This window comes from Canis lupus, chromosome 14 (genome assembly GCF_048164855.1).
Source record: "Canis lupus baileyi chromosome 14, mCanLup2.hap1, whole genome shotgun sequence".
NCBI lineage: Eukaryota > Metazoa > Chordata > Mammalia > Carnivora > Canidae > Canis > Canis lupus.
Genome location: NC_132851.1, coordinates 28,803,944 through 28,827,888, shown reverse-complemented (window position 1 = coordinate 28,827,888; position 23,945 = coordinate 28,803,944). Strand labels below are relative to the sequence as shown.

General features: G+C 48.1%; 1 protein-coding gene across 1 annotated transcript; it reads right to left on the bottom strand.

The window, feature by feature from the left end:
• Positions 1-223: 223 nt before the first annotated feature.
• On the bottom strand, positions 224-23,567 carry GSDMC (gasdermin C). Its single transcript, XM_072775685.1, is given in 19 exon segments — positions 224-244; positions 914-1,089; positions 1,565-1,612; positions 2,405-2,563; positions 2,904-3,084; positions 5,131-5,305; positions 6,039-6,234; positions 11,486-11,765; positions 12,468-12,541; positions 13,014-13,143; positions 13,525-13,664; positions 14,906-14,932; positions 15,195-15,248; positions 15,487-15,519; positions 15,893-15,937; positions 16,951-17,056; positions 19,538-19,706; positions 22,258-22,441; positions 23,354-23,567. Coding segments are annotated over 19 exon segments (2,412 nt in total).
• Between the last annotated feature and the right edge of the window lie 378 nt (positions 23,568-23,945).

Sequence of the window (23,945 nt, the reverse complement as noted above, 5' to 3'; positions counted from 1 at the left end):
TCTATATCAGTGTGACGTCTGTCCCCACTACAGACTGAAAGAGGAGAGCAGCTGCCTCCATGTCTCCTGGTGCCTTGTTGGCACACAGCGGGTGCTCGGCAGATCATTACCGAAGGAGCCTCCTGCAAGGTGAGTGCCACTTACCCTCACGTAATGCACAAGTAAAATGAGGAAACGGGCTGTGCTTTTCCATGCTGACTCTGAGCAGAGCTTGGACACGGAATCAGATGTGAGTGGGAATGGCCTGGGACACAGAACAAACAGGAGAAGGCTTGCTCGGAGGGGGTGGACAGGGATCACAAGGGCTGCTGGGCAGGGGCCTTCTCTCCGGACTCTTCCTCCTCCACCTAGCCCCTCGTGCATCCCTCTTACCCATGAGAGCTCCAAGAATGCAGAGGATGGCCTTGCCTTGCCTTTCAAGGTCAGCAGGCTGCCTGAGGGGTTCCTGATGGTGCTTAGGATGAAGCCCCCAGGGCCACCCAGGTATCCCAGCACCCCAGTGTCCAGGGCATGTTCCAGTTGCAGGGCAGGAGCAAGGGGAAGCAAAGGAAGACAGACTGTGGGTCTCCTCCTCTGCCTCCTGCCCCTGCACCCTACCCCCCTGCTCCTGTCCCACACCCCCTGGCACTGTGTCCCCTCTGGTGTCAGTGAGGATATGAGCCTGGGTTCTAATACCAAGACTGCTGAGCCGGGTCCCTCCTTTGGGCTTTAGTGAGCAGAGGCTCAGTGAGTATCTGACATGACAGCTGGCAAAGGGCTGTGCATGGTCACCACGGGCCGGCGTCACCATGCCATCCAAGGTTGGGCGCTGCCGAGACTCAGAGCACATCCTGTCCTGCTTCTCATTCCTCTGTTCCTTCCCACTTTCCTGGATCCCAGTCCCCTGTCCCTGTCTGGCCTGTGGGCCCCTTACCGTGTCCTCAAGTTTCTGCAGAGCTGGAGGGTCTTGGAGCAGGTCTTGGAGGGCACTTAGCAGTGGGTGTCGCAGCTCTGCGGGCAGTGTGGCCAGGTCCTGCAGCTGGGCACCCACCTGCCTCTGTAGGCCCTGGAAACTGGGCTCCTCACCTAGGGCCCAGCTGAAGGATGAGCCTGTAGAGAAAGAGGAGAGGCGCCCCTGGCTCCTGGGCCCAGGCCCCCTGCCCAGGGCCAGCCTGTCCAGATCCTCAGCCTAACCAGGAGGTCCTGGTGTCACGGTCCTGGCCTGGTGAAGCTCCCACCTCATGCAGAGCATTCTTGTGTGTACCTACTTTCCCTCCCTCCTTCCTATAAGCATTTATTGAGTACCCACCACATACTAGGTAGCAGTCATGGATCTTATCCTTGCCTTTCCCTATTTTCTGCACCTCACTCTCCTTCCTCCTTCTCCACCTTGCCCTCCCTACTCCAACCTGTTCAGGGCCCATGCTTCAGTTAGAAGACAGCCCTCCCTGCCCCTAGAGTGACATGGGGTGACATGGGGTGATGGCATGGTGGAGGGAAGGGACCCCAAGAACAGTGTTAGGGCATTCTCTGTGGGAAGGGATGATTTGTGGTTGGGTTCCAGGCCCTGGGCAGGGCTACTCACCTGCACTAATGTCTCGACTGAGCTTTCCTTCAGGCAGGTACAGAATAGCTGTGTGGAAGCACAGGTAGGACAAAAGAGGAAAGTGCCTGAGAGGAAGGCAGTTAGCAGTTATGGGGCTCCTACAGTGTGCTGGCCAGGGACATCACAGCTTGATCTCCTGTGGCCTCACGGCACCCTGCGGGCTGTCAGCATGAGCCCGTTTACAGATGAGGCTGCTGAAGTTTGAGTCATTTGGTGACGTCTCCAGGGTCACACAGAGGGCAAAGGGCAAAGCCACCACTCAAACCTCAGTGCACTGGACTCAAGCTCATGCTCTTTTCGTGAGGACAAGGGTGGCTGGATCCTCCTCTTCTGCCCACCCAAAGTCAACCCTGCAGATTCAGATTCAGCTGGCCAGATCTGAGAATCTGAGCTGTCCCACCCGGGGCTCAGTCCCCAGCCTGCCTCTGGGCTGCAGCATTGATGGGAGAGCGAACCCCCAGCTTCCTACTGTCACCCCTAGGCCAAGGATGGGTAGGACCATCCAGTCCACATGATTCTCTGTGCTAGTTAGATGTAATAGCCCTTCCTCCCATCAAATGCAGCTCCCCTCTGGGCCAAGTGGGGTGCAGACTGGGTTGTAAACCCTCCTGGACAGCTGATGTCAGGGCCCTCTCTGCACATCAGATCCTCTTAGTAGCTGCCAGAAGGTAGAGTTGGCTGGCTGAGTGCTCAGGCCCCCAGGAAATAGCTTCCCTCATCCTCTTCCTGCTCCATTCTTGCAAGTGGCCCCTACCCCTCTGCCACCCCTCCCAGAGGGAGAGTCCTGCTGCTGTTCCTCCACCTCTAGCCTCCACTTACCCCAGCAGTCCTCTTTGATCACCAGCTGCAGCACCCTATAGGCCAGGACAGTGCCCTGGGGGATGGTCACTGTCTTCTCTTTGGCCATGTGGCTCTGACCCTGGAGCTGGGAGGGAGGCAGGGAGGACAGGACCTCAAGTCCACACAGGATTCGAGGACCTGCAGGAAGGTGTCGTCAGGACACACAGGAATAGGAGACGGGAGACACAGGAGGAGGGACTGCAAGAGTCTCTTGATGATCAGTGTAAGGTCTTTAGAGGTTGGAGAGGAGGGGAAGATCCAAAAGCAGGATGTCGGGGGACACCCAACATGAAGAGCAAAATAATGCTGCTATCTTGGAATACACAAGATATTTCCAGAAAAAAAAACAAAACAAAAAACAAGGCATTCTGGGGTCAAAGCAAGATGTATTGTCACGGGTAAAGCTCTAAATAAAGTCCCATAGCAAAGAAATAGATTTCATTTAGTGTTGTTCAGCACTGTCCAGAGTGTGGAGTACTGGCTTTGGGATGTGCCTCGCTGGAGTCATGAGCACAGCAGCTGGGCCACCTCCAAGTGGTCTCTGAGTCATCACTTGGAGGCGGAGACCATGGTGCAGCTGGGGCAAGTGCAAGGAGGCACGGGGGCCCACTGGAAGCTGGGGCTCCTGACGTGGCACCGGTAGTGTCACCGTTACCACCCTACTCCCACAGGGAAAATGCAGTTTAAAGGCAACGGTAAGACGGGGCGCCTGGATGGCTTGTCAGTTGTGTCCCGACTCGATTTTGGTTCAGATCATGATCTCAAGAGTCTGGGATCAAACCCTGCATTGGGCTCTGTGCTCAGTGGGGAGCCTGCTTGTCCCTCTGCCCCTCCTCCCACTCGTGGGGGCAGTCTCTTTCTCTCAAATTTATAAATAAAATCTTAAAAAAAAAAAAGCAGCTTTCTTCTGGCACTTGGCTGGCCTGCATAAAGACGGTGAATCCAACTCCTCTGCCACTAGACGTGGCTGAGTAGCCAGGTTCTGGCCAGTGGGATGCAAATGGAGGTGGTGTGTGCAGGTCCTTTTCTTCCTTCTGCCAGCTGCAATGTGGACGTGACAGATGGAGCTAGAGCAGCCATCTCGGACCAGAAGGTGGCAGCCATACATTGAGGGTGGCAGAGTGACAAAATAGAAGGAGCTGTGTCTCTGATCACTAGGATCTGCCACTGCAGAGCCACTGCCTTAGGCTCCTATCTGGATTTTTCCCTGAGACAGAAATCGTTTTCTTGTTTAGAGCCACTGTCATTTCAAGTTTTCCATCACTCACCACTAGGGTGACTAACTGACCTGGTTTTCCCACCCAGAATCCCCTCACTCAGGCAAACTGGGAAGGTTGGTTACCCTACACTGACCCCAGGCCCATGACACACCTGGAGTCCCATGTCGGGACTTTAATCCCAAGATGGTTCCCTGCTCCCCAGCTACTCCCACCCTCCCCTTGTATGGTTCCCTGTCTTTCCCACAAGTGGCAAGTGGAGTGAGCCAGCATCGTTTATTAACATCCAAATAATCCTCAGTGAGAAGGCCGGCTGTCTACACTACACACACGGTAGTGTAACAGGTTTGATTCAACACATGAGTGTTGGAACCAGCTCATCCCAGTCTGATTTTAGCCACACTTGCTGGCTGTGTGCTTCTGAGCAAGGAGCTTCATTAACCTTCTTTTTTTTTTTTGAGAGAGAGAGACAATCTCTCTATATAGGAGATCTAAGCGCAGAGCCCAAGGCAGGGCTCCTTCTCACGACCCCAAGATCATGACCTGAGCCAAAATCAAGAGTCGGGTGCTTAACTGACTGAGCTACCCAGGCACCCCTGGCCTCTTTGAGGTCTAGGTCCGGTACTGAGAGAACCTGACATACAGCACCTGCCTTATAGAATCCTCAGAAGGGATGGATGCGAAAAATTGACAGAGAACATTTTGTTCTCTGTGTTCCAGCATCTAAAGTATTCAGCAATGGCAGCTGGAGACTGACCAATAGGTGACCCAGACTCCCCAGCATTCCTTGGCTCTGAGAGGTGAGGCCAACAGTGAGGCTGAGTCACAATTGGTGGGAGACGAGAGCCCCAGAGCCCCACGATATTGGTGTAGGGCCCACACCTCCCTGCATGACCTTGGGGACCTGAGGCTCACAGGTGCTGTATGACCTAAGGACTGAGCTGATGAGGAGCAGTTCCAGGCCTTACAGGCACGTGGAAGGAAACAGAGTGTCACAACACCAGTGTCATCAGCACCTTCCCTACACCACTGCCTAATCTCCCCTGGTTCTGCAGCCCAGCCTCTGGGGCGAGAGCCGGAAAACTCAGAGGGTCAGGTGGCTTGCCTGAGGCCACACAGGTGGCCAGAGGCACTCCAGGTTCCAAAGCTGATACAGTGCATAGAATCACCCGAGGGAGTTAGAAAAAGACCAGCCAATAGGGCCCGTTTCAGACCAATGAAAACAGAATTGGGCAGGGCACTGTTGGGCACTGGTATTTAAAACAAAAACAAAAACAAAAACAAAACGGCTTTCCAGGTGACTCTAACATGTCATCAGAGTTGAGAACCACGACACAAGCGCCCAGGAATGCCATTCTTGTTGAGATGGGGCAGTTTTTAGTGAGGCAGCCATCTGACAGGAGTCAGGGTGGAGGGGGAGCTTTTTGGTGGCTGCCCGCATCCCCAGCACACCCGAATTGGCACCCCTGGGGCACACCCTGCACCCACCTTTAAGTGGCCTGGCCCAAGGAAGGCCAGCTGTCCTGATCCCTTGGCATCGTTGAGGCTCTGAAGCATGGTGTCCTGTGTAGTCTCCACGGCCTCTGTCACCACATACAGGCCCTCCTTCTCCTTCCGGTGTTGCAACTCCTTGAGGAACGAGGGCTTTGGGGTCCTCAGTTTCCTGCAAGGGTGTGTAGGGGTGGGACAGGAGAAGAGCAGAGCTGGGGAGAGCCGCTGCCAGGGCTCCGGGGGGCCAGGCCTTCCCAGGTACGACTGGCCTGGACTTCGGGACTGCTTGTTTAAGGTCACTTGGGGGTGACAGAAAGAGGAGAGAAACTGAGGGGGAGTGTGACATCTGTCTTATACACGGTGCAAAACGTCCAGAGTAGAGAGGCCACCCTATGGCTTTCTATAAGCTGAACTGTACAAAAAGCTTACTTGGCCCATGTGGTGTTCAGAATTTTTGAGATAAAATTTGTAGGTTTCACATAAAAATCTCAGTTTCTAGCTTCTTGGAAGAAATGGTGCCACGGAGCTCACAGTCCTGCCTGGAGCAGTCCTGGCAGCTGCTGCTCAGCTCAGGGCAGGCTTGTTTCGCGACTTGCCATAGTCTTCCACACTCCCTGTCACCTCCACTCAGCAGCTACCATGTTTCTGTTTTATTTCCACCTGGGTTGAAATCTCTGACTTAAAATAAGCCCTTCTTACCACCCACTCCCTGGTCCCTGGTCCCCTGGGCTCACTGCGAATGGTGGGCTCCCATCCCGACCCACTCGTCAGAGGGGCTTCACTGGAGGCCTCAAGCTGGCCTGAGCCTTGGGCTTTTCTCTGCTGCCCCCTCATCCCTACTCCCACCTGGAGGCCCTGCGCCCACAGAGCTCAGCCAGGAGGGCCCCCCGGTCTGCATGGCCCACCTGACTCTCACCTCTTCTCCACCAGTTTCCCAGGTGTGAGGGGAAACCCTGAGGGTGTGTACAGTCAGTGTGGAGCTGTGGGTCACCCCACTGCTCCCTGTCACCTGCACCGGCAGCCCGATGCTCACATTCATGGCCCCTGTCACGGCTCCTGCCACCATCTCCTCGATCTGGATGGACTGGCTCTGGTTCAGCTCTGTGGGAAGAGAGGTCCAGGCTAGAGCCAGGTGGCGAGGGAGGCAAGTTTGAGCATGGCTAAGACATCAGCCCTGAGGTCCACGTTGGCCTCCACTACTTACTGGGGGATGGGGTGGGGGGGTGACCCTCAGCAAGCCACTTAACTCTTGGAGCCTCAGTTGCTCCATCTTAAAAAGGGGAGGGAAGGATGACAAGGTAATGCCCAGGGGAGGTTGTCGATAAGCTGTTACCTTGCTTTTCTGGGGTAGTGGGGTGTCAGGGGTGGGGGGGGGGGAGGAGGAGGAGGAGATGGGAGGGGCATGAGAAAAGCAGGGATTCCTCTCCTCCCTCCTTCGGATAGAGGCATCTAGGGGGAGCCTCTGTTCCCCTCCCCAGTAACATTTTGATCTTCTGTCTTTGATGGCACGGGGTCTGTGAGCACCTCCTGAGGTGGGCCCTGTGAGCAGGGCAGTGACACTGCAAGTGGGGAGGTGGCTTTTAGGATGAGCACCCACAGCCCACTGGAAAGGGGAGACTCCAGGAGCGGAGGACCACAGCCCAGGGGAGTGTGACCCGGGGGAAAGCAGGTGGGTGAGGGGCGAGCTTCTCCACTAGGCGCGGTGCCCAGGGCTCACACTACTACTAGGGCCCATGAAAATGTTTTAGTTTACTTTAAAATCAGAAGAAAGAAAGAAACTTTTAGGTCTACGAGGATGTCTTCTGTTAATATATTCGTCTAATATATTCGTCTTCTGTTAATAAATTCGTCTAATTTGAGGCCAACACAGCCTCAAATGACAATATTTGCTATTTCTATGGAGGAAGGGGCTCAGGTAGGTAGGTGACCTTGGCCTGGGGAAGCAGGAGGAAGATGTCCCCCCCTCTCCCCCCTGCCGGGGACCGCCCAGGGGCAGCACCAGCTCCAAGCAGCACTTTCCCAAGTGGGACGCTCTCCAGGAGGGAGGGGGTGCCCAAGAAGGACAGGTTGGAAGCAGCTGCGGGAGCTGCTGGCCTGCCATGGCCTGCTGTCCTGCTGGGGGCCCCTGTGGCCCCCAAGGCCGGCCGCCCTTCTAGGACCTGGGGTCCCTGCCCCCTGCACCTACCTGAGGCCCTGGGCGGCTGCCCTGGATGGTTCGGGACTGTGGGCTGTGCCCAGCGCAGGAACTCTCTAGAACCCATGTCCAGCACTACAGGGTTTCCAGCCCTGCTCAGGGGTTGTGGTTCCCGCCGTCTCCAGCCATCTCCAGCCCCTGGGGTGATCCTCCAGCTTTCAATAAGGGCGTGTGCACTTGCAGGAATATCAGTGCTTTGTGTTCTTTAATCAAAGCCGGTGTTCACAGAACTTGAGTTTTCTTTTAAATCTCAGATCCCATCCTACCCCTCTTTCTGCCCCCTTCTCCCCCATTGTTTCTCCCCAGAGAAGATCACTTTAAATGTGCTTTGTTGCTTTTGGTAGTTACCTCCCTTATTTCTTGTTTAAAGGGCATTCTTTTTTTTTTTTTTTAAGATTTTATTTATTTATTCATGAGAGATACAGAGAGAGAGGCAGAGACACAGGCAGAGGGAGAAGCAGGCTCCTTGCGGGGATCCTGGGTCTCCAGGATCAAGCCCTGGGCCAAAGGGGGCCCTAAACCGCTGAGCCCTCCCGGGCTGCCCTAAAGGGCATTCTTGAGATTATAATTCACCTACCATACAATTTACTCCTTGAAAGTGTACAAATCAGTGGCTTTTAATGTATTCACAGAATTGTGCAGCCATGACCATGGTCAGTTTTAGAACATTTTCATTACTCCCCACCCTAACCACTGATGTACTTCCTGGTCTCTGTGGATTTGCCTATTCTACATATTTCCTATGAAGAGGATAATATAATATGTGGCCCTTTGTGTCTGACATCTCTTAATAATAAGCTTGCTCAGGTGCCCTGTGTAGCTCAGTCCCTTTAAGCATCTGCCTTGGGCTCAGGTCATGATCCCAGGGTCCTGGGATCAAGCCTTGTCTGGCTCCCTACTCAGCAGGAAACCTACTTTTCCCTTTCCTTCTGCTGCTCCCCCCTGCTTGTGTGCACACTCTCTGTCAAATAAATTAATAAAATATTTTAAAAAATAAGCTTGCTTAATTTTAGACATTCTTCATGAGCTTATACCAGGGAAGATGAGGATTTAGGGTCCCCTTGGCTCTGCACCATGTACAGGTCCCATCACAGTTATGACTATGTGAATACTTCTCAGCTATTAATAAGCCATAATTATTTTCCTTTCTTGTAGGACTTTTCTCATTGTCATTTTTTGTTTATTTTTCCTTCTATCTTCAGTGTGTTTGTATCTAATTAAATCCAAACTGCCAGTTCCTTAAATCTTGTATTAAATACCTCAGAATTGAGGTATTCTATCAATTTTCTCTTCTGGAGACATCTCCCCCAAAGCCTTCCTCTTTGCTCAGATGGGGACTACTTGTCCTCTGGCCCCCATACTGTCATCCTGGGCATCCCCCTATCTCTGTTCTACACTAAATCTTTTTTTCTCTGTAGCCAATATCTTCCTCTTGGGTCTCTCTCATTTTACTGTATCACGTTATCTCATAGCTTTCTGGAAAATGGAACATAGACAGTAATTTTAAAAAATCTGCCTGAAAATGTCCTTTATTCTACCTTCAAATTGATGTAGACTTCTAGTTAGAGATAATTTTCCATCAAAATATAGGAAGTCTTTGTTCCATTGCTTCTAGTTTGTGTGGTTGTAATTTAAAGTTATTATTTATTTATTTATTTTTAAATTTTTAAAATTTATTTATGATAGTCACACACAGAGAGAGAGAGAGGCAGAGACATAGGCAGAGGGAGAAGCAGGCTCCATGCACCGGGAGCCCGACGTGGGATTCGATCCTGGGTCTCCAGGATCGCACCCTGGGCCAAAGGCAGGCGCCAAACCGCTGCGCCACCCAGGGATCCCTATTTATTTTTTTTAAGAGACGGGGAGAGGCAGGGGAGAGGCAGAGGGAGAGAGAGAATTTCACATAGGCTCCCTGCCCAGTGCAGAGCTGGAGGCCAGGCCAGAGACTGAGCCACCCAGGTACCCACTTAAAAGTTACTCTTTCATTTTTGGTCTTTTGTAAATAACCTTTGTACTTTTCCCTGGATTTTTACTTTGTCTTGCATGTTCTGAACATCACCCAAATGTGTTTTGGTACGGGCCCATTTTCATCCATTTGTGTCAAGTATGCGATGGACTCTTTAAATCTGGAAACTCATATTCTGGTTATGGAATATTTTATTGAATTGTTGTTGATTTCCTTTCCATTTGTGTGTGTGTTCTCTTTTTATTTTGAGAACTTTTTTTTTTTTTTTTAAAGATTTTATTTATTCATGAGAGACACAGAAAGAGGCAGAGACATAGGCAGAGAGAGAAGTAGGCTCCATTCAGGGAGCCCGATGCGGACTCGATCCCAGGTCTCTGAGACCACGCCTTGGGCAGAAGGCAGGCACTAAGCCACTGAGCCATCCAGGATCCCTGAGAACTTGTTTTAACCAGCTGTTAGGCTTCCTAAGCTACTCTTCTCAATTTCTTCTTTTTTTTTCTTATTTTTCATCTTATGACTTTTTACTCTACTTTTTGGGAAAAATTCCTCAACTTTACCTTCTGATCCTTCTATTGGGCTTTTGTTATATTAGTTTTAATTTCTAAGACATCTTATTTTGTTCTCTCAATGTTTCTTTTATTTTTTAAGCTTTTATTTATTTATTTGAGAGAGAGAGAGCGCACGTGTGCACAAGTAGGGGGGAGGACCCAAGGCAGAGGGAGAAGCAGACTCCCCACAGAGCAGGGAGCCCAATGTGGGGCTCCATCCCAAGATCCTGGGATCATGACCTGAGCCAAAGGCAGACACTTAGCCAACTGAGCCACCCAGGTGTCCCTCAATGTTCCTTTTAAAACAGCTCAAAAAAGCATAATTTGGAAAAGTCACACATAATGATCAGTACACAGGTATAATTTTGAGGGAGCTAATTTTAAAGATTTTAAAACTGTATTTGAGAGAGAGAGCACAAGCTAGGGAGGGGGACAGAGGGAGAAGCGGACTTCTTACTGAGTAGGCAACCCAATGCAGGACTGGATCTTAAGACCTTGAGATCATGATCTGAGCTGAAGGCAAATGCTTAACTGACTGAGCCACCCAAGCGCTCCCTCCCCGCCTTTTTAGAGTTTTTTTTTTTTTTTGAAGCAATTCCAGACATACAAAATGTTTCAAGAATTGAAAAAAAAAAAGAGAGAGAGAGAGAGAAAGCCCAGATGTCCAGCGACTGAGGAATGGATATAGATATGGTACATATATAATGTACTACTACTTAGCCATCAAAAAAATGAAATCTTGCCATTTGCAACAACATGGTTGGGACTAGAAGATACTATGCTAAGTAAAATAAGTCAATCAGAGAAAGACAATTATACGATCTCACTCATATGGTATTTAAGAAACAAAACAGGATCAGAGAGGAAGAGAGGAAAAAATAAAACAAGATGAAATCGGAGAGTGAGACAAACCATAAGAGACTCTTAATCATAGGAAACAAACTGAGGGTTGCTGGAGGGGTGGGGGGTGGGGAGACGGGGTAACAGTGATGGACATTAAGAAGGGTATTTGATGTAATGAGCACTGGCTTTTGTATGCAGCTGATGAATCACTAACTTCTACTTCTGAAACCAATACTACATTATATGTTAATTAAATTTAAATGAAAAAAAGAAGAAAACTTCTCTTGTTTTTAAAATCTGATATCTGTCTCTCTATCCATTCATTAGTCCCCTTATTTTATGATGCATTTTTAAAAAGATTTTATTTATTTATTTATTAGAGACAGGCAGAGACATAGGCAGAGGGAGAAGCAGGCTCCCCCTGGGGAGCCTGATGTGGGACTTGATCCTAGGACCCCAGGATCACACCCTGAGCTAAAGGCAGATGCTCAACCACTGAGCCAGCCAGGCGTCCCTTATGATGTATTTCAAAGTAAGTTGCTGATACCAGTACACCTCACCCCAAACAATTCATATTGTTACTGGAGTTTAATATTGGTTTACATTGTTTTGGAGTAACATTGCTATACAGCGAAATGCTCACATCTTTAGATACTATTTGATGAGTTTTGACAATTGCATGAATCTTCATCAAGGTACAGATCTTTCTGTGATTTCAGAACATTCCCTCAAGTCTACTGACTCCTGGCTGTGTCTGACCTAGAGTGGCAGAAGTTGTGGTCCTAAGTCCTCTGAGCTCACCAGGGACACTTCCAGTATAGACTGGTAGGGCCTGGCCTCTCTGACTGCCTGCTAGCTGCTGCAGCATGGAAAGGGTCGCATACAGGGCAGACAGGGGCTGCTTGACTTCCAGATCCCAGGTTGACCTGGGACTATTCAGCTCTATATTCAGGCCACACTCCTGCAGCAGGCCATAGGTGATGGCCAGACCTTCACCCTGGAGTGGGGCAAGGAGCTCAGGTTTGAGGGTGAAGGGGATGTTCCAAGGGTATTTGAAGTTGGGCTCCAGGATGCTCCTTACCTAGAATAAACAGCATCCCACGTTACAGGTTAGCATTTGAGGTTGGGAAGAGAAAATTGGTCCCAAGAGGGTCATTCAGGGTAACTGAAAAGGATAAAAGCTTTGGAGTCAAGTGGACCAGGAGTCATATCCAGGTCATATCCTGTGATCAGTGTGAGTGTGGACATGTTATTGGAAAATGCTGAGCATTGGCTTTTCAGCTGCTAAACAGTTATACTAACGTTTCCCTTCTAGAGTAGTGGCATCTGTAGTAGGATATGTATTCATGTACGCACATGTGTGCAATGTGTGTGTGTGTGTGTGTGTGTGTGTATAGATGTCTGCCCACACATATGTATTTACATATATGTATGTGGAGAAAGGGAGAGCAATTCTCAAATGGTAACTGCTTAAGTAAAGCAGGGATATGACTCAGAGCCCTTGGGTTCCCAGACCTGGGTTCACTATATAGCTCTTTTAGAACTGTGGGGGCCCCCTGCAGGGGTTGCCATGGAAATGGAGACCCTCCTGAGATAGACTCATACCCGCTGGGACTGTTCCCCAGAGGCAGTTGCAGCCAGGGATTTCCCAGTTGCCACACAAAATCCCATCTCCCTTCCTGGCAGAAACCTCCATCATGATCTCTTTTTTTTCATCAGAGCCATTCTTAACTCTGATTTTCTCACCCTCCTTCCTGGATTTTGGCCCCTGGGGATTTCTCACCAGCTCCTGCTGCTGGAGGAGGATCCTCTTCTTCATGGACTGGGCCAGCAGATTGTGTTGGGTATCACTCAGCACTGGGAACAGGGGGACATTTGGAGAAAGAGGGATGAAGAGTCAGATTTTCCTCTCCCCACTGTGAACTAGGAGACCTCCTGAGAGGGGAACTCTGAGGCAGGCAAATAAACCATTGGACATGGAAGTCAATTTCCCTGTACTAAGTCCTCCTCCTATTCTTGGGATGGTCTCCAGGATGCTACATAACATGGTTCAGAGGAAGGGATTGTGAGGCTGGAGCCTGGAATCATCCACCCACAATGATCTGTTGGATGTACTTGGGCAGATCACTTTCTAAACCTAAGGCTGGTTCTCTGTTAATACAGCAAATTTATCTCCCTAAGCCCTCCAGACTTTGGAGAGAGCTGATATGTGAGGATAAAGATCATGGTATTTGAAGGGTTTTGGAGAGGTGGCATCTAACCCATGGCTTTCATGAGGTCTGCAGGCCAAACCTTTGACTTTCCTACATTTCTCCCAAATCACTCTTACCTATTATGGCTTCGAGGAGGTAAATGATGGAGGATCTTCCCTGGATCCATAGATTTCTTGTGTCTTCTTGTGTCTCATTTAGGATTTCGCCACCAAAGCCATCCAAAGGATCAAAGGGGTCCCCATCCAGCTGTAGGACACTGGTAGTATTGGTAATATGATACTACTACTACTACTACTACTACTACTACTACTACAACTAGTATTAGTAAGTAATTTTGCCTGTGTCTTCTAAGTCTGTAAGTCATTGATGAAGCTGTAAGAGTCAGTGCGCTTTACTTGCCCCAGGGGGTTTGGCCCTGTTGTGCAGGGCCCTCAGCCCCAATATTTGGAGCTGCACTCACTGGCCCTGTTGTGCCTGGGGCCAGTGTCCTGGATCTCTGACATCCTACTCTTTTCCCTGGCATTGTCCCATTTCCTTTTCCCCCCGTGTGCATTGGTAGCAGTATCGCCTAAACCTGCCCCCTTTACCACTTTTGATCAGCCCTCAGTAGCTGTAGGAACCCCTTACCCTGTCCATAAGTTCCAGCAAAGCCTTTCGGTTCCCAAGCGTGTTCAGGATATTATGGAATATGGCATCCTGAGTGTCCTTTGAGAGCTCGTCCAGGGCCTCCACTTCCTGGAAAATCTCTTCATGTAGTTGCTTGAAATCTTCTCTCAGGAATCAGCATCAACCAGAAAATGGGTACAATTCTTTGATTAGAACATTCCTGCAATGATCAGCCCTTTCCCACCAGTGTGAGCCCTTTTATCAACTAAAGCATCTCTGTGGATGGCACATTTGATCTCCGGAAATAGTTAAAATAACAGACTGGCAAATAGACAATCCTAGTGCTATGAGATGAGGGGGGTTTAGAATACAGGGAGCAGAGATGGAGATTCTGGACAGGGGTCATGGGAAGTGGAAGAAAATGACTAGGTGCTCATTACTGGGACATATCTGACATAACGTGGATTCTAATATTGGGCTCTGGGAAATAAGGATCTCAAGTGCTCTGGGTTTACATGTGTTAAATGGGGATGTTAAGAGGATTCAGTTGAGTTTATGTATGTAAAATGCTTCGAGTAGTTCTGGGTACACGTGAGCTATCCTTATCATGTAATTCTCCCTGTATTGTCTATGTCCATACAGAATTAACCAAGGAATGGATTCAGGGGCTCTCTGCTTCTCCTAGCAGATGTCAGGTGACCTCAAGATGATCCGCTAAGTGAGGGATCACCAGAATGGAGGCTGCAGTGACAACAGGCATTTCTGTTTGGTTCACCTGCTGTATCCCCGTTGCTCAGAATAATGCCTGTTGCCCAGCTCTTTTTTTTTTTTTTAAAGATTTTATTTGTTTATTCATGAGAGACAGAGTGAGGCAGAGACATAGGCAGAGGGAAAAGCAGGTTCCCTGCAAATCCCCCCCGTATCTCCTGATACGAGACTTGATCCCAGGACCCTGGGATCACGACCTGAGCCAAAGGCAGATGCTCAACCACTGGGCCACCCAGGTTCCTCGCCCAGTAAGTTCTTAATAAATGTTTGTTGCAGGTGTGCACAGATGAATAAAAGAATGAATAGGGATCCCTGGGTGGCGCAGCGGTTTGGCACCTGCCTTTGGCCCAGGGCGTGATCCTGGAGACTCGGGATCGAATCCCACATCGGGCTCCCGGTGCTTGGAGCCTGCTTCTCCCTCTGCCTGTGTCTCTGCCTCTCTCTCTCTCTCCGTGTGACTATCATGAATAAATAAATTAAAAAAAAAAAAAGAATGAATAAGTGGAGCTGACCAAAGTGTATATTTGGACATAGAGCTCAGTTTTCTGAGTTGCATGGAAGCTCCAATTTGGGTTCTCAGGTTTGCAGTTTCCTATCCTAGAGGCCTCTTAATTCCCTCTTAATAAGCACTCACCTTGCCTAAAAGGTTCCTGTGTTCTTCCTGGAAAGAGAATCACAAGTGATCATCTCTTTTCTCATGCTCAAATATGCTTTTCAGACGCTTTGGAGGGTTCTGTCCTCTTACCACTTCCTCTTGTTAAACTTCCTGCCCAAACCTGGGTCAATCCCTCCACCCCCTTGGCCTTCCTGGACCTTTCCTATTCCATAAAAACTAGGACCAGGCCCTGGGGGCAGTGGTGGCAAAGGCCAGGGCAATCTGCCCTGGTCACCAGATGAGTGCAGGTTGGGATCCTTATCCTTACCTCCAGCAAACACATATTCACCTCTTGGAGGGATGAAACCACTGTTGATGGTGCCTGAAAGAGAAATTACATTCCCCATCCAACAGTTAACTTCTGAAGCCATTTGGTTTCTCTGACCTTCTGTCCCGACTTCCCTGACCCCCTCCTTTCCTTCTACTCCTGCCCTTTGCCCAGAGGCCAGATCCTCCCGCCTTAGGTAAGGACAGCAGAGGCAATCACGTGGGGCTTTTGTGCAAGGTGGCGTCATGGAGGATCCAGTCCCACCTTCCTGGCTCAAAAATCACCCACTCACTTGGAAGTGATTTCGACTGCATGCGCAGTTTCTCTGGAAAGAAAGAGAAGTGTTTACTCACAAAGGTTTACTCTCCTCTCCCCCTGCCCTAACCCCACGGCTCTCCCTCCTCTTCCTACCCCCGCCCCTGGATTTCTTACCTCTTCCCACTACTTCAGGTGACTTGGTGCCTAGGCATATGGAGACCCAGGCAGCACCCCCACAACCTTATCTCAGTGGCTAGGGGCCTGTGCCAAGGTCAAAGGCAGGGGAGAGTAGGAGGCAGTGAAGGAGACTGGCTGGAAAGGTTTCCCTATGGGTCTGTGGGGGCTGAGCCCAATGCACTGCTCTTACTAGCATCCAAAGGGGGTCAAGGTTCAGTAGGGTCTGCGTCTAGGAAGAGAACCTGCCCAGCTCTGGAGCTCACCTTCTGGAAAGGTCTTCTCCTTGTCGTCATCTGAGATGAGAATATCTGGATGGGAAGAAGTCAGGCCAGGAGAGCTAAGGTTATTCCTGTTGGACTCTTTCATATTCCTGCACCCCCAGACCCAGACTTCCTCATCCAGACCAGGCATGGCAGCTTTTCTCAGCGTGGCCTGGGGACCCCTCCCATCATAGGCACTTGTGATGCTGGCTAAAACTCAGAACCCCACCCTGGACCTGATTCTGTATCTTCGGAATTCAATTTTCTGAAGAGGACCCTGGAGCCTGCCTTTTGACCAAGCACCTCGGTTGATCACTGTGCTCTCTGAGATTGGACAACTGGCTCTGTAAGGTAAAGGAGGCTCTGTCCTCCTTTCTTTGGGTAGGATTGTCTGTTTGTTGCCGTTTATCCTATCCCCTGAGCTCTCCTCCCTCACCTGTGTGCTCCCAATCCTGCCCTCTTCCTGAGTGATTTCATAGCTGCATATAAGAAATGTGCTGAGACAAGATGTTGCAGTGAGGATACTGTAGAGAGTAGTGGGTGAGTGAGTATATGTGTGCAGGTGCATGTGTGTGAGTGTGTGTGTGCTAGGGGCCTGGGGCTAGCAAGGGAGGGAGAGGTGTAGATAAAACCCTGCATTATGCTCCTAGGGCATTATGTTTGCAGTTTTGTTTGGGATCCTGCTGGTGTCTCATGGGCTCTGACCTCAGGTTATGGGGTCTCCCAGGTAAGCTGCTGAGAGTGGCTTGAGTGAGTCCTTGAATGAATACAGGTGGTGGGATTGTGCACTTTGTTCAGTGCTAAGGTCACCTCTGCACTGGGCCCCTTTCCACATGGGAGACTCTCTCTCCTCATAGCAGCAGTCCAGGCTGTGCTGGAGGGGGCCATGGGTAGTGGGATATGTGTGTGCCCCCAGAGCTGGGAAATGTCCTCAGTCTTCTCCATGAATAGGCAGAGCAGTGGGTGGAAGCATGCTGATGCTCCTTCCCTCTCGTTTCTCTTCTGAGGAGAAGCAGATTCCCTCTCCCCATCTGCCTCTTTCAGCCTCTGCTTACCCCAGCCATTCTCCTTAAAAACCAGCTGCTTCCTCTTGTAGGCCATCACTGTGCCCTGTGGCAGAATCAGTGTCTTCTATCTCACTTTTAGACCCTCTCCCTGGCCTCGACCCTGGGGAGAGAAAGCAAACAATATGCCCCATATGCATATGATTTTAAAACTCAGGTAGATCTAGAAAGCTCATAATCAAAGAACCCACCAGCCCCCTGATCTCACCCTCTGTTGTTCCTGATTTCCAGGTTCTGCTCTTTTTCCTTCTTGGTTCAATATTTATTTCTCATTTTCATGATTATTTTGCATTTTCTCATTTTCATGATTATTTTGCAGTGATTTGATTTTTTTCCTCCCAGAATGAAGTATATTCAGTTATTTTCTTCTTTGGATGATGAGGATTTCATTGTCCTACTCTTCTCTCTGCCCCACCTCCACTCCTCCTAAAATGTTCATGTCCCAATATCTAAGTTAATACTCATTGTTTACTGTTGGGGAGACTGCTTCTCCTCACTCCAGATCTTTCTTTTAGCAGTTAATTCCTATGAACCCGGGAAACTGGCCTCCTGTTGGTCCTTCCAACTGGGAGCATATGCTTCAGGTCTTACCTTTCTGGAATTATTTCCTGGATACTTTTCCCTATTTTACTGTGTTACTCTGTTTTCCATTTCTCTCCTGGACTAACTCTCTAAATTTTAAAATTAATCTTTCCCTCTCTTTTTGCTTACTTTTTTTGGGGGAAAATTTGATTTTATCTTTTGACTTTTCTATTTAAAAAAAAAATTAGACTCTTGGTTTCTGATCTGGCATGTAGAAAGCTTGAAAGTTATTATTCTGTCCTAAAATCAAATAAAAAGCTGAATAAACTTTACTGAGTATATCAGTCTGAGTTTTCCAGAAAAACAGAACCAGTAGGCTGTCTGTCTATATATTTATCTACCTAAAAGGATTTATTGTAAGGGATCTGCTCATGCAATTAAAAAAGTTGAAAAATCCCCAGATGTGCAGGCACAGGAGAACTAATAGTATAGTTCTAGTCTGAATCTAAGGGCTAAAGAACTAAGAGAGCCCATGGTGTATTGTCATAGTGCAAATCTGAGTCTGATGGCAGAAGAACAGTGTCCCAGATGAGAGATACTCAGGCAGAGAGTGAAGTCTCTCTCCGCCTTTAGTTTTATTCAGACCTTGAGTGGATTGGATGAGGACCACTTAGACTGGGGAAAATAATCTGCTTTACCGGTCCACCCATTTAAATCTCATTCAGAAACCCCCTCCCAAACACACCCAGAGTAACACTGAAACAAATATCTGGGCACCCCATGGGGCGGTCACATTGGCAACATAAAATTAACCATCATATTGAATAGTAATGACTATATTCTAGAGACCTGATAGTCAAAATGTATTATAGTGGGCTTTTATGTAAGTGTTGTATTTAATTTTATGTATGAAGGAACCCTATCTCAGAACCATGAATACCATTCTCAGGCAGCCTAGTGAGTAAATAGCTTCCCCAGAATTCAGCCCTATTATTTGAATGTCCTGGAGAATCAAATACTACCTAAGAGAATCAAGTGCAAACCAATGGCATGGGAAACTGATGCAGCCATGAGCTGGGGGTGGGGGGGTGATATATAAACTGTTTAACAGCATCACAGCTCAAGAGCCCATGCTTAGATTGGCACTGGCTGTGAACAGCTGGGATGGCAGCTGGACACACAGCTGGGCAGTTGCCCTATGCAAAATGCCATAGGGTGTTCTTCACCTGTCCTTACAAAACCCAGTCCACCCATCTGAACAGGTGGGAAAACAGCTGAACATGGAAATAATCCTCCAAGCTGGAGTTGAGTTTTGTTTCAGACTTCCTTGTCCACTGGGTGGTGTCGTGTCCTCCTCTAGGGTTCATTCACAGATCTTGGGAAAGTTAGTGCACATCTCAGTTTTTGTTTTGTCCTGTTTTTTTTAGTTCCTAAGTCTCTTAAGTGAGGACATATTACATATAAAATAGATTGTGTATAAAATGTCCATTATGACACATACACACTATATATGTCCCTGAATCACGGTTCATGTTGACTAAATATTTGATAAACTCGTGTTTAAACCGTTTTTTAAAAATTGTGGTTATTATAAATTACGTGCATCAGATGTGCTCGAAGATATTTAATCTCAATCCAGAAAACTTTCTAGTCAGGGTATCACAGTATTTAGGATCTTTGAACTGCTAAGGTTTTGTACTGTGTGGTCCCTTGTTTCTTGCAGCCATAGAGCTGCACATGTATGTAGTAGAGCAGCCATACTTTCAGAGTATCCAGGATCCATCATTTATCCAAAGCAAATATAATCATTGCAAATAGTTAAATTTCTTTTCATTTTATCAATATTGAATAATCTCATATATATTAAAATACTAAAGTGACCACGTCAGAATATACTCTCAGGTCAGGAGTCAGGATTCCTCAGCACATGAGAAGTGGGAAATGCTGACCCATTCATTGCACCCCCAAAGACGGGTCCTAATAGGATGCAGAGCCCCTGGGAAGTGAGGCTGGGCTGGCTGGGCTCTTTGTGTTCCCAACCCACTTCAGGACAACCATGTACCTTGAAGAAAGTATCAAAAGGGAGAAAGCAGCTTCCCCAAACATTCACACTTCTGTTGTCACAAAGCACAGTAGTGTCGGTCAGTTCCACGGTGTCTGTCACCACATAGAGATTATCCTGTCTGTCCCGGCACTTCACCAGAAATAGCAGCTCTGGATCTTGCACTTTCCTGGGGTAGGTGGGAAGAGAAAGGTCATAGTGGAAAAGGGATGCTTTCTTAGGTTATTCTAGATTACTCTTCTAGGAACCTGGATGGGGTACAGTGCATCTGGAAGATACTGGCTTACAGGCTAGGTTACCTAGAGCACCAGAACATCTCTTATATGCACAATGCAGGGCCCCCCATTCTCTGACAGGGTATGGGTGTGACAGTATGCATCCCGTGTGATGAAAGGTAGCTGCATTTTCCAGAATTATTTTGGTCCTGTTAGGGTAGTTTTCCACTAGTAACTAGGGCCTCTCAGCAGAAGGAGACTGGACGTAGATGAGTCCAGGTGATTGAGAACAGGGCTTAGAAAGCCCTGTAGTCAAAGCTGGCCTCACACCCCCCGTGTGCCCTTGTGGAGCAGGGGGATAGAGTATGCTGAAGCAGGGCTGATGCTGGATTATTTTCCATGAGCACAGGTGGGCTTTATGGGCTGACTGTCCTTAGTAGATGAGTTGGATGGGGAAGGTCTGCAGTGCTGAAGACAAAAGTCTATCCCCATTTCAGTTCTGAGACTCAAGTCAGATTCTATCCCAGGCCCCGCTGGGCTTGGTGCCCTGGCGTGCAGAATACTGAGAGGTCCTTAAATTCTCCTTTCACTGCAGGCAGTACTGAGCATCCAGTGGGGGCTTTCCTGTTGCCCTTGGAGACAAATGCAGACTTCTTACCAGGCATCCGAGGGGTGTGTCATCTGACCCCTCCTTACCTCCTAAGCTTTGAATCACTTTCGTCCTCATTGACTAAGGTTTGGCCTCCCTGGCCTCCCCCTGGCCTTGGAATCATCATCCAGCTCTTCCATGCCCCAGGGCTTCTAAACCCTCATTTGAACCCCTTTCCTCCTGTTCCTCCTTGCTTCCATCATTCTTTGGGGTCTGAGCTCAGCTGTTAGTGCCACAGAGAAACCTAACCAACCACCAGCAGTGTCTCTTTCTCTTTGTCTTGTTATTCCTTATCTCAGAGCTCCTATCATGATCTGCAAGTGCCTTCACAGATGAACACATTATATGCCCACATCCCATTTATTAGAAATAGCCAACTGCTCCCCCTCAATGCCTCCATGTTTAAAGGTTTGACCTCAGGCTTACTTATTTCTCTCAGAGCTAGCAATTAAAATGTATCCTAGAAATTGCCTCTTTCCCTACTGAAATACTGAGAATTCTTTTTTTGTTTCTTTCTGAGCAGTATAAGAATCTGAGATACTCTTTTGCACCATAAGCAGTCTTTGCAAATGTTATTTTTAATAAGGGCCTTGTAAGAACCCAGGGAAACAAAAATTGTCCAATACCTTGTGAAAGTAACTTTTAGTCTCTAAAAGTACTGTGATTTTTTAACTCCTTGCTTACCTAACAATGTGTTTTGCCTTTGTAAACACACTATTTAAGATGATTTAAGAAGTTGTCTGTTAAGCACTTAGAGGATCATTTGATACCTACCTTTGCCCATGTACCCATATACATGGAGATAAGTGGAATCCCAGGACACTGCTGCATACTTTATTTATTAAGCACAGAGAGTTTCAGATTCTTTGTCTCACCTAAATTAATACTTTTAAAATTTATTATTATTTTTAAAAGATTTTATTTATTCATTCATGAGAGACACACAGAGAGAGAGGCAGAGACACAGGCAGAGGGAGAAGCAGGCTCCATGCAGGGAGCCCGATGTAGGACTCCATCCGGGGACTCTAGGGTCACGCCCCGGGCCAAAGGTGGCGCTAAACCCCTGAGCCATTCAGGGATCCCTATATTTATTTTTTTATTTCCTGCTTCCTCACTCCCTGGTCTTTGCCTGTCCACACTGAATATAAGTGGCTTGGGGTAGAGATTTTTATTGGTCTTGTCGTTATTCTATCCCCAGCACATGACAGCACAGTTATGGGTAATTACTGTTTTTTTTTTTTTAAGATTTTATTTATTTATTCATGAGAGACAGAGAGAGAGAGAGAGAGAGAGAGAGAGAGAGAGAGAGGCAGAGACATAAGCAGAGGGAGAAGCAGGCTCCAAGCAAGGAGCTGGATGTGGGATTCGATCCTGGGACTCCAGATCACACCCTGAGCCAAAGGCAGATGCCCAACTGCTGAGCCACCCAGGTGTTCCAGTAATTACTGTTTTAATCAATATATACCAGATAACTAATAACTATTAGTTGAATGAATGAATGAATACCCAAGAAGAATAGTATGGTCTGAGATGTCATTTTCTGTACTCTTGAGCCTAGCAGTAAAGCCTGCGAGGTGCCTTTTGGCACATGAGGAGAGTTCAAGGGCCTCATTGACCAGTTCTTTTTTTTTTTTTAATTAAAAAAAATTTTTTTATTTATTTATGATAGTCACAGAGAGAGAGAGAGAGAGAGAGGCAGAGACATAGGCAGAGGGAGAAGCAGGCTCCATGCACCAGGAGCCCGACGTGGGATTCAATCTCGGGTCTCCAGGATCGCGCCCTGGGCCAAAGGCAGGCGCTAAACTGCTGCGCCACCCAGGGTTCCCGACCAGTTCTTTCCTGTCCTATGGCCTCACCTCTTTTGAAGGTCTTTCCAGTTATGGGGTGGGATGGTAACAGCCTGAAACTGAAGGGAGGATCCATGGAACACAGTAGCTTTCCCTGACACATTCATTTCTAGCCCAGTGGTCACGTTGGCAGAAACCTGTCCCTGCTGGACCACAGTGTCACTGAAGAGAAACGGTCCCATGACAGCAGTTTCTGGGGACAGAAAAGATGACGTTAGGTTCAGCCAAGAATTTACTCCAGAATGGTTGGGAAACCGAATGGAAATCGAATGGCTGAGTCCTGTGTTGCCCTGACCCTCCAATTCATTTGCATTTCTCAGTTGAGAAGCTATCACATCAGTGGTTAATTATTTTTTTCCTTTAAAGATGTATTTATTTGAGAGAGAGAGGGGGTAGAGGGTAGGGGCAGAGGGAGAGAGAATCCTTAAGCAGACTCCTCACTGAGCATGTAGCCCAGCAGGGGGTGGGGGTGGTCGGTGCCTTGGTCTCAGGATCCTGAGATCATAACCTGAGCCAAAATCAAGAATTAGACGCTCAACAAACTGAGCCACCCAGGTGCCCCTGAGTTAATGTATTAAGTATAAATTATTGCTGATGGCAAATGTTTGAATCAGCCTAGGGGTTGGATAACAGAGGATAGTATCCCAAACCCTAAGCTCTGGTGACATCATGTGTGCACTGGTACAGGGAATCCACAATGTCATCTTTTCCTCTGTAGCACGCACAGCCTCTAGTCCCAGGAGGCAGCACCCTGGAGCAGAAAATGTTAAGCTTATGGACCCAGACAGATCTGAGTTTGGATTCTAATTTTACTAGTTCCTGGGTGTATCACCTGGAACAGATTATTTTATAAGTTTCAATTCACAGTTCTGTAAGTGGAGATAATGTCCCTGACTTAAGAAGCTATCCTAAGTATCAGATGAACTAATAAATGCCTGCGTCCTGATATTAGATTTTTAAGTATTGTAGCTTCTTGCCCAGTGCCTTTTGGCAAAACCAACCCTGATGTTGACCTGTGTGGGTGCCTAAGGGATCCTTGTATGCTGCACTGCCTGTGAGCACATGTGTTTTCTACTCCTTGCCCCCTTGCCCTTGTTGACAATACCGGGAACTGAAGAACTTGGCTCCAGGAGGTCCATGAGGGTGTATTCGGCTGGAATGTCAGGTTGTTCCCAGAAGGGTGAGCGCTTCTTCCTCTTCTGTAATATTGCCAGCTGACGGAATTGGTTGGCATTTGACAGGCATCTCATGGGCCTCAGGTCTTTGTCTCCAAGCTCTCTGACCAAGTTCTTGCTAATATGCTCAAAGAGGGAGGGCATGTTTCTAGGAACAGGTAGAAGGGGAGTCCAAAATTCAGTTGAGAGGGGAAGCTCCCACGGAGCTTGATATTTTTCCTAAAGAAAGAGCAAATTTATGAGATTAACTTTGGTCTTAACTTAGAATGGTGACTAGATCATAATTTTCTCAACTTTGGTATTCTAAACACAGCCTAGGCTTTGGAGGAAAGCAGTGTTGTGAAATTCATTGCTCTTTGGGCTAGAATAGAAAAGCCTGTGTGTGCCCCCAGCCCCAGCCCAACGGCACTCTAAAGGACCAGGAAGTACCCTATACTGTCATCAGCAGAAGGGCCTGAAAGGAAGTTAGGTACATGTTAAAAATTCATGGTGGTGGTGGTGGAAGTGGGGGCAGTGTTTGCA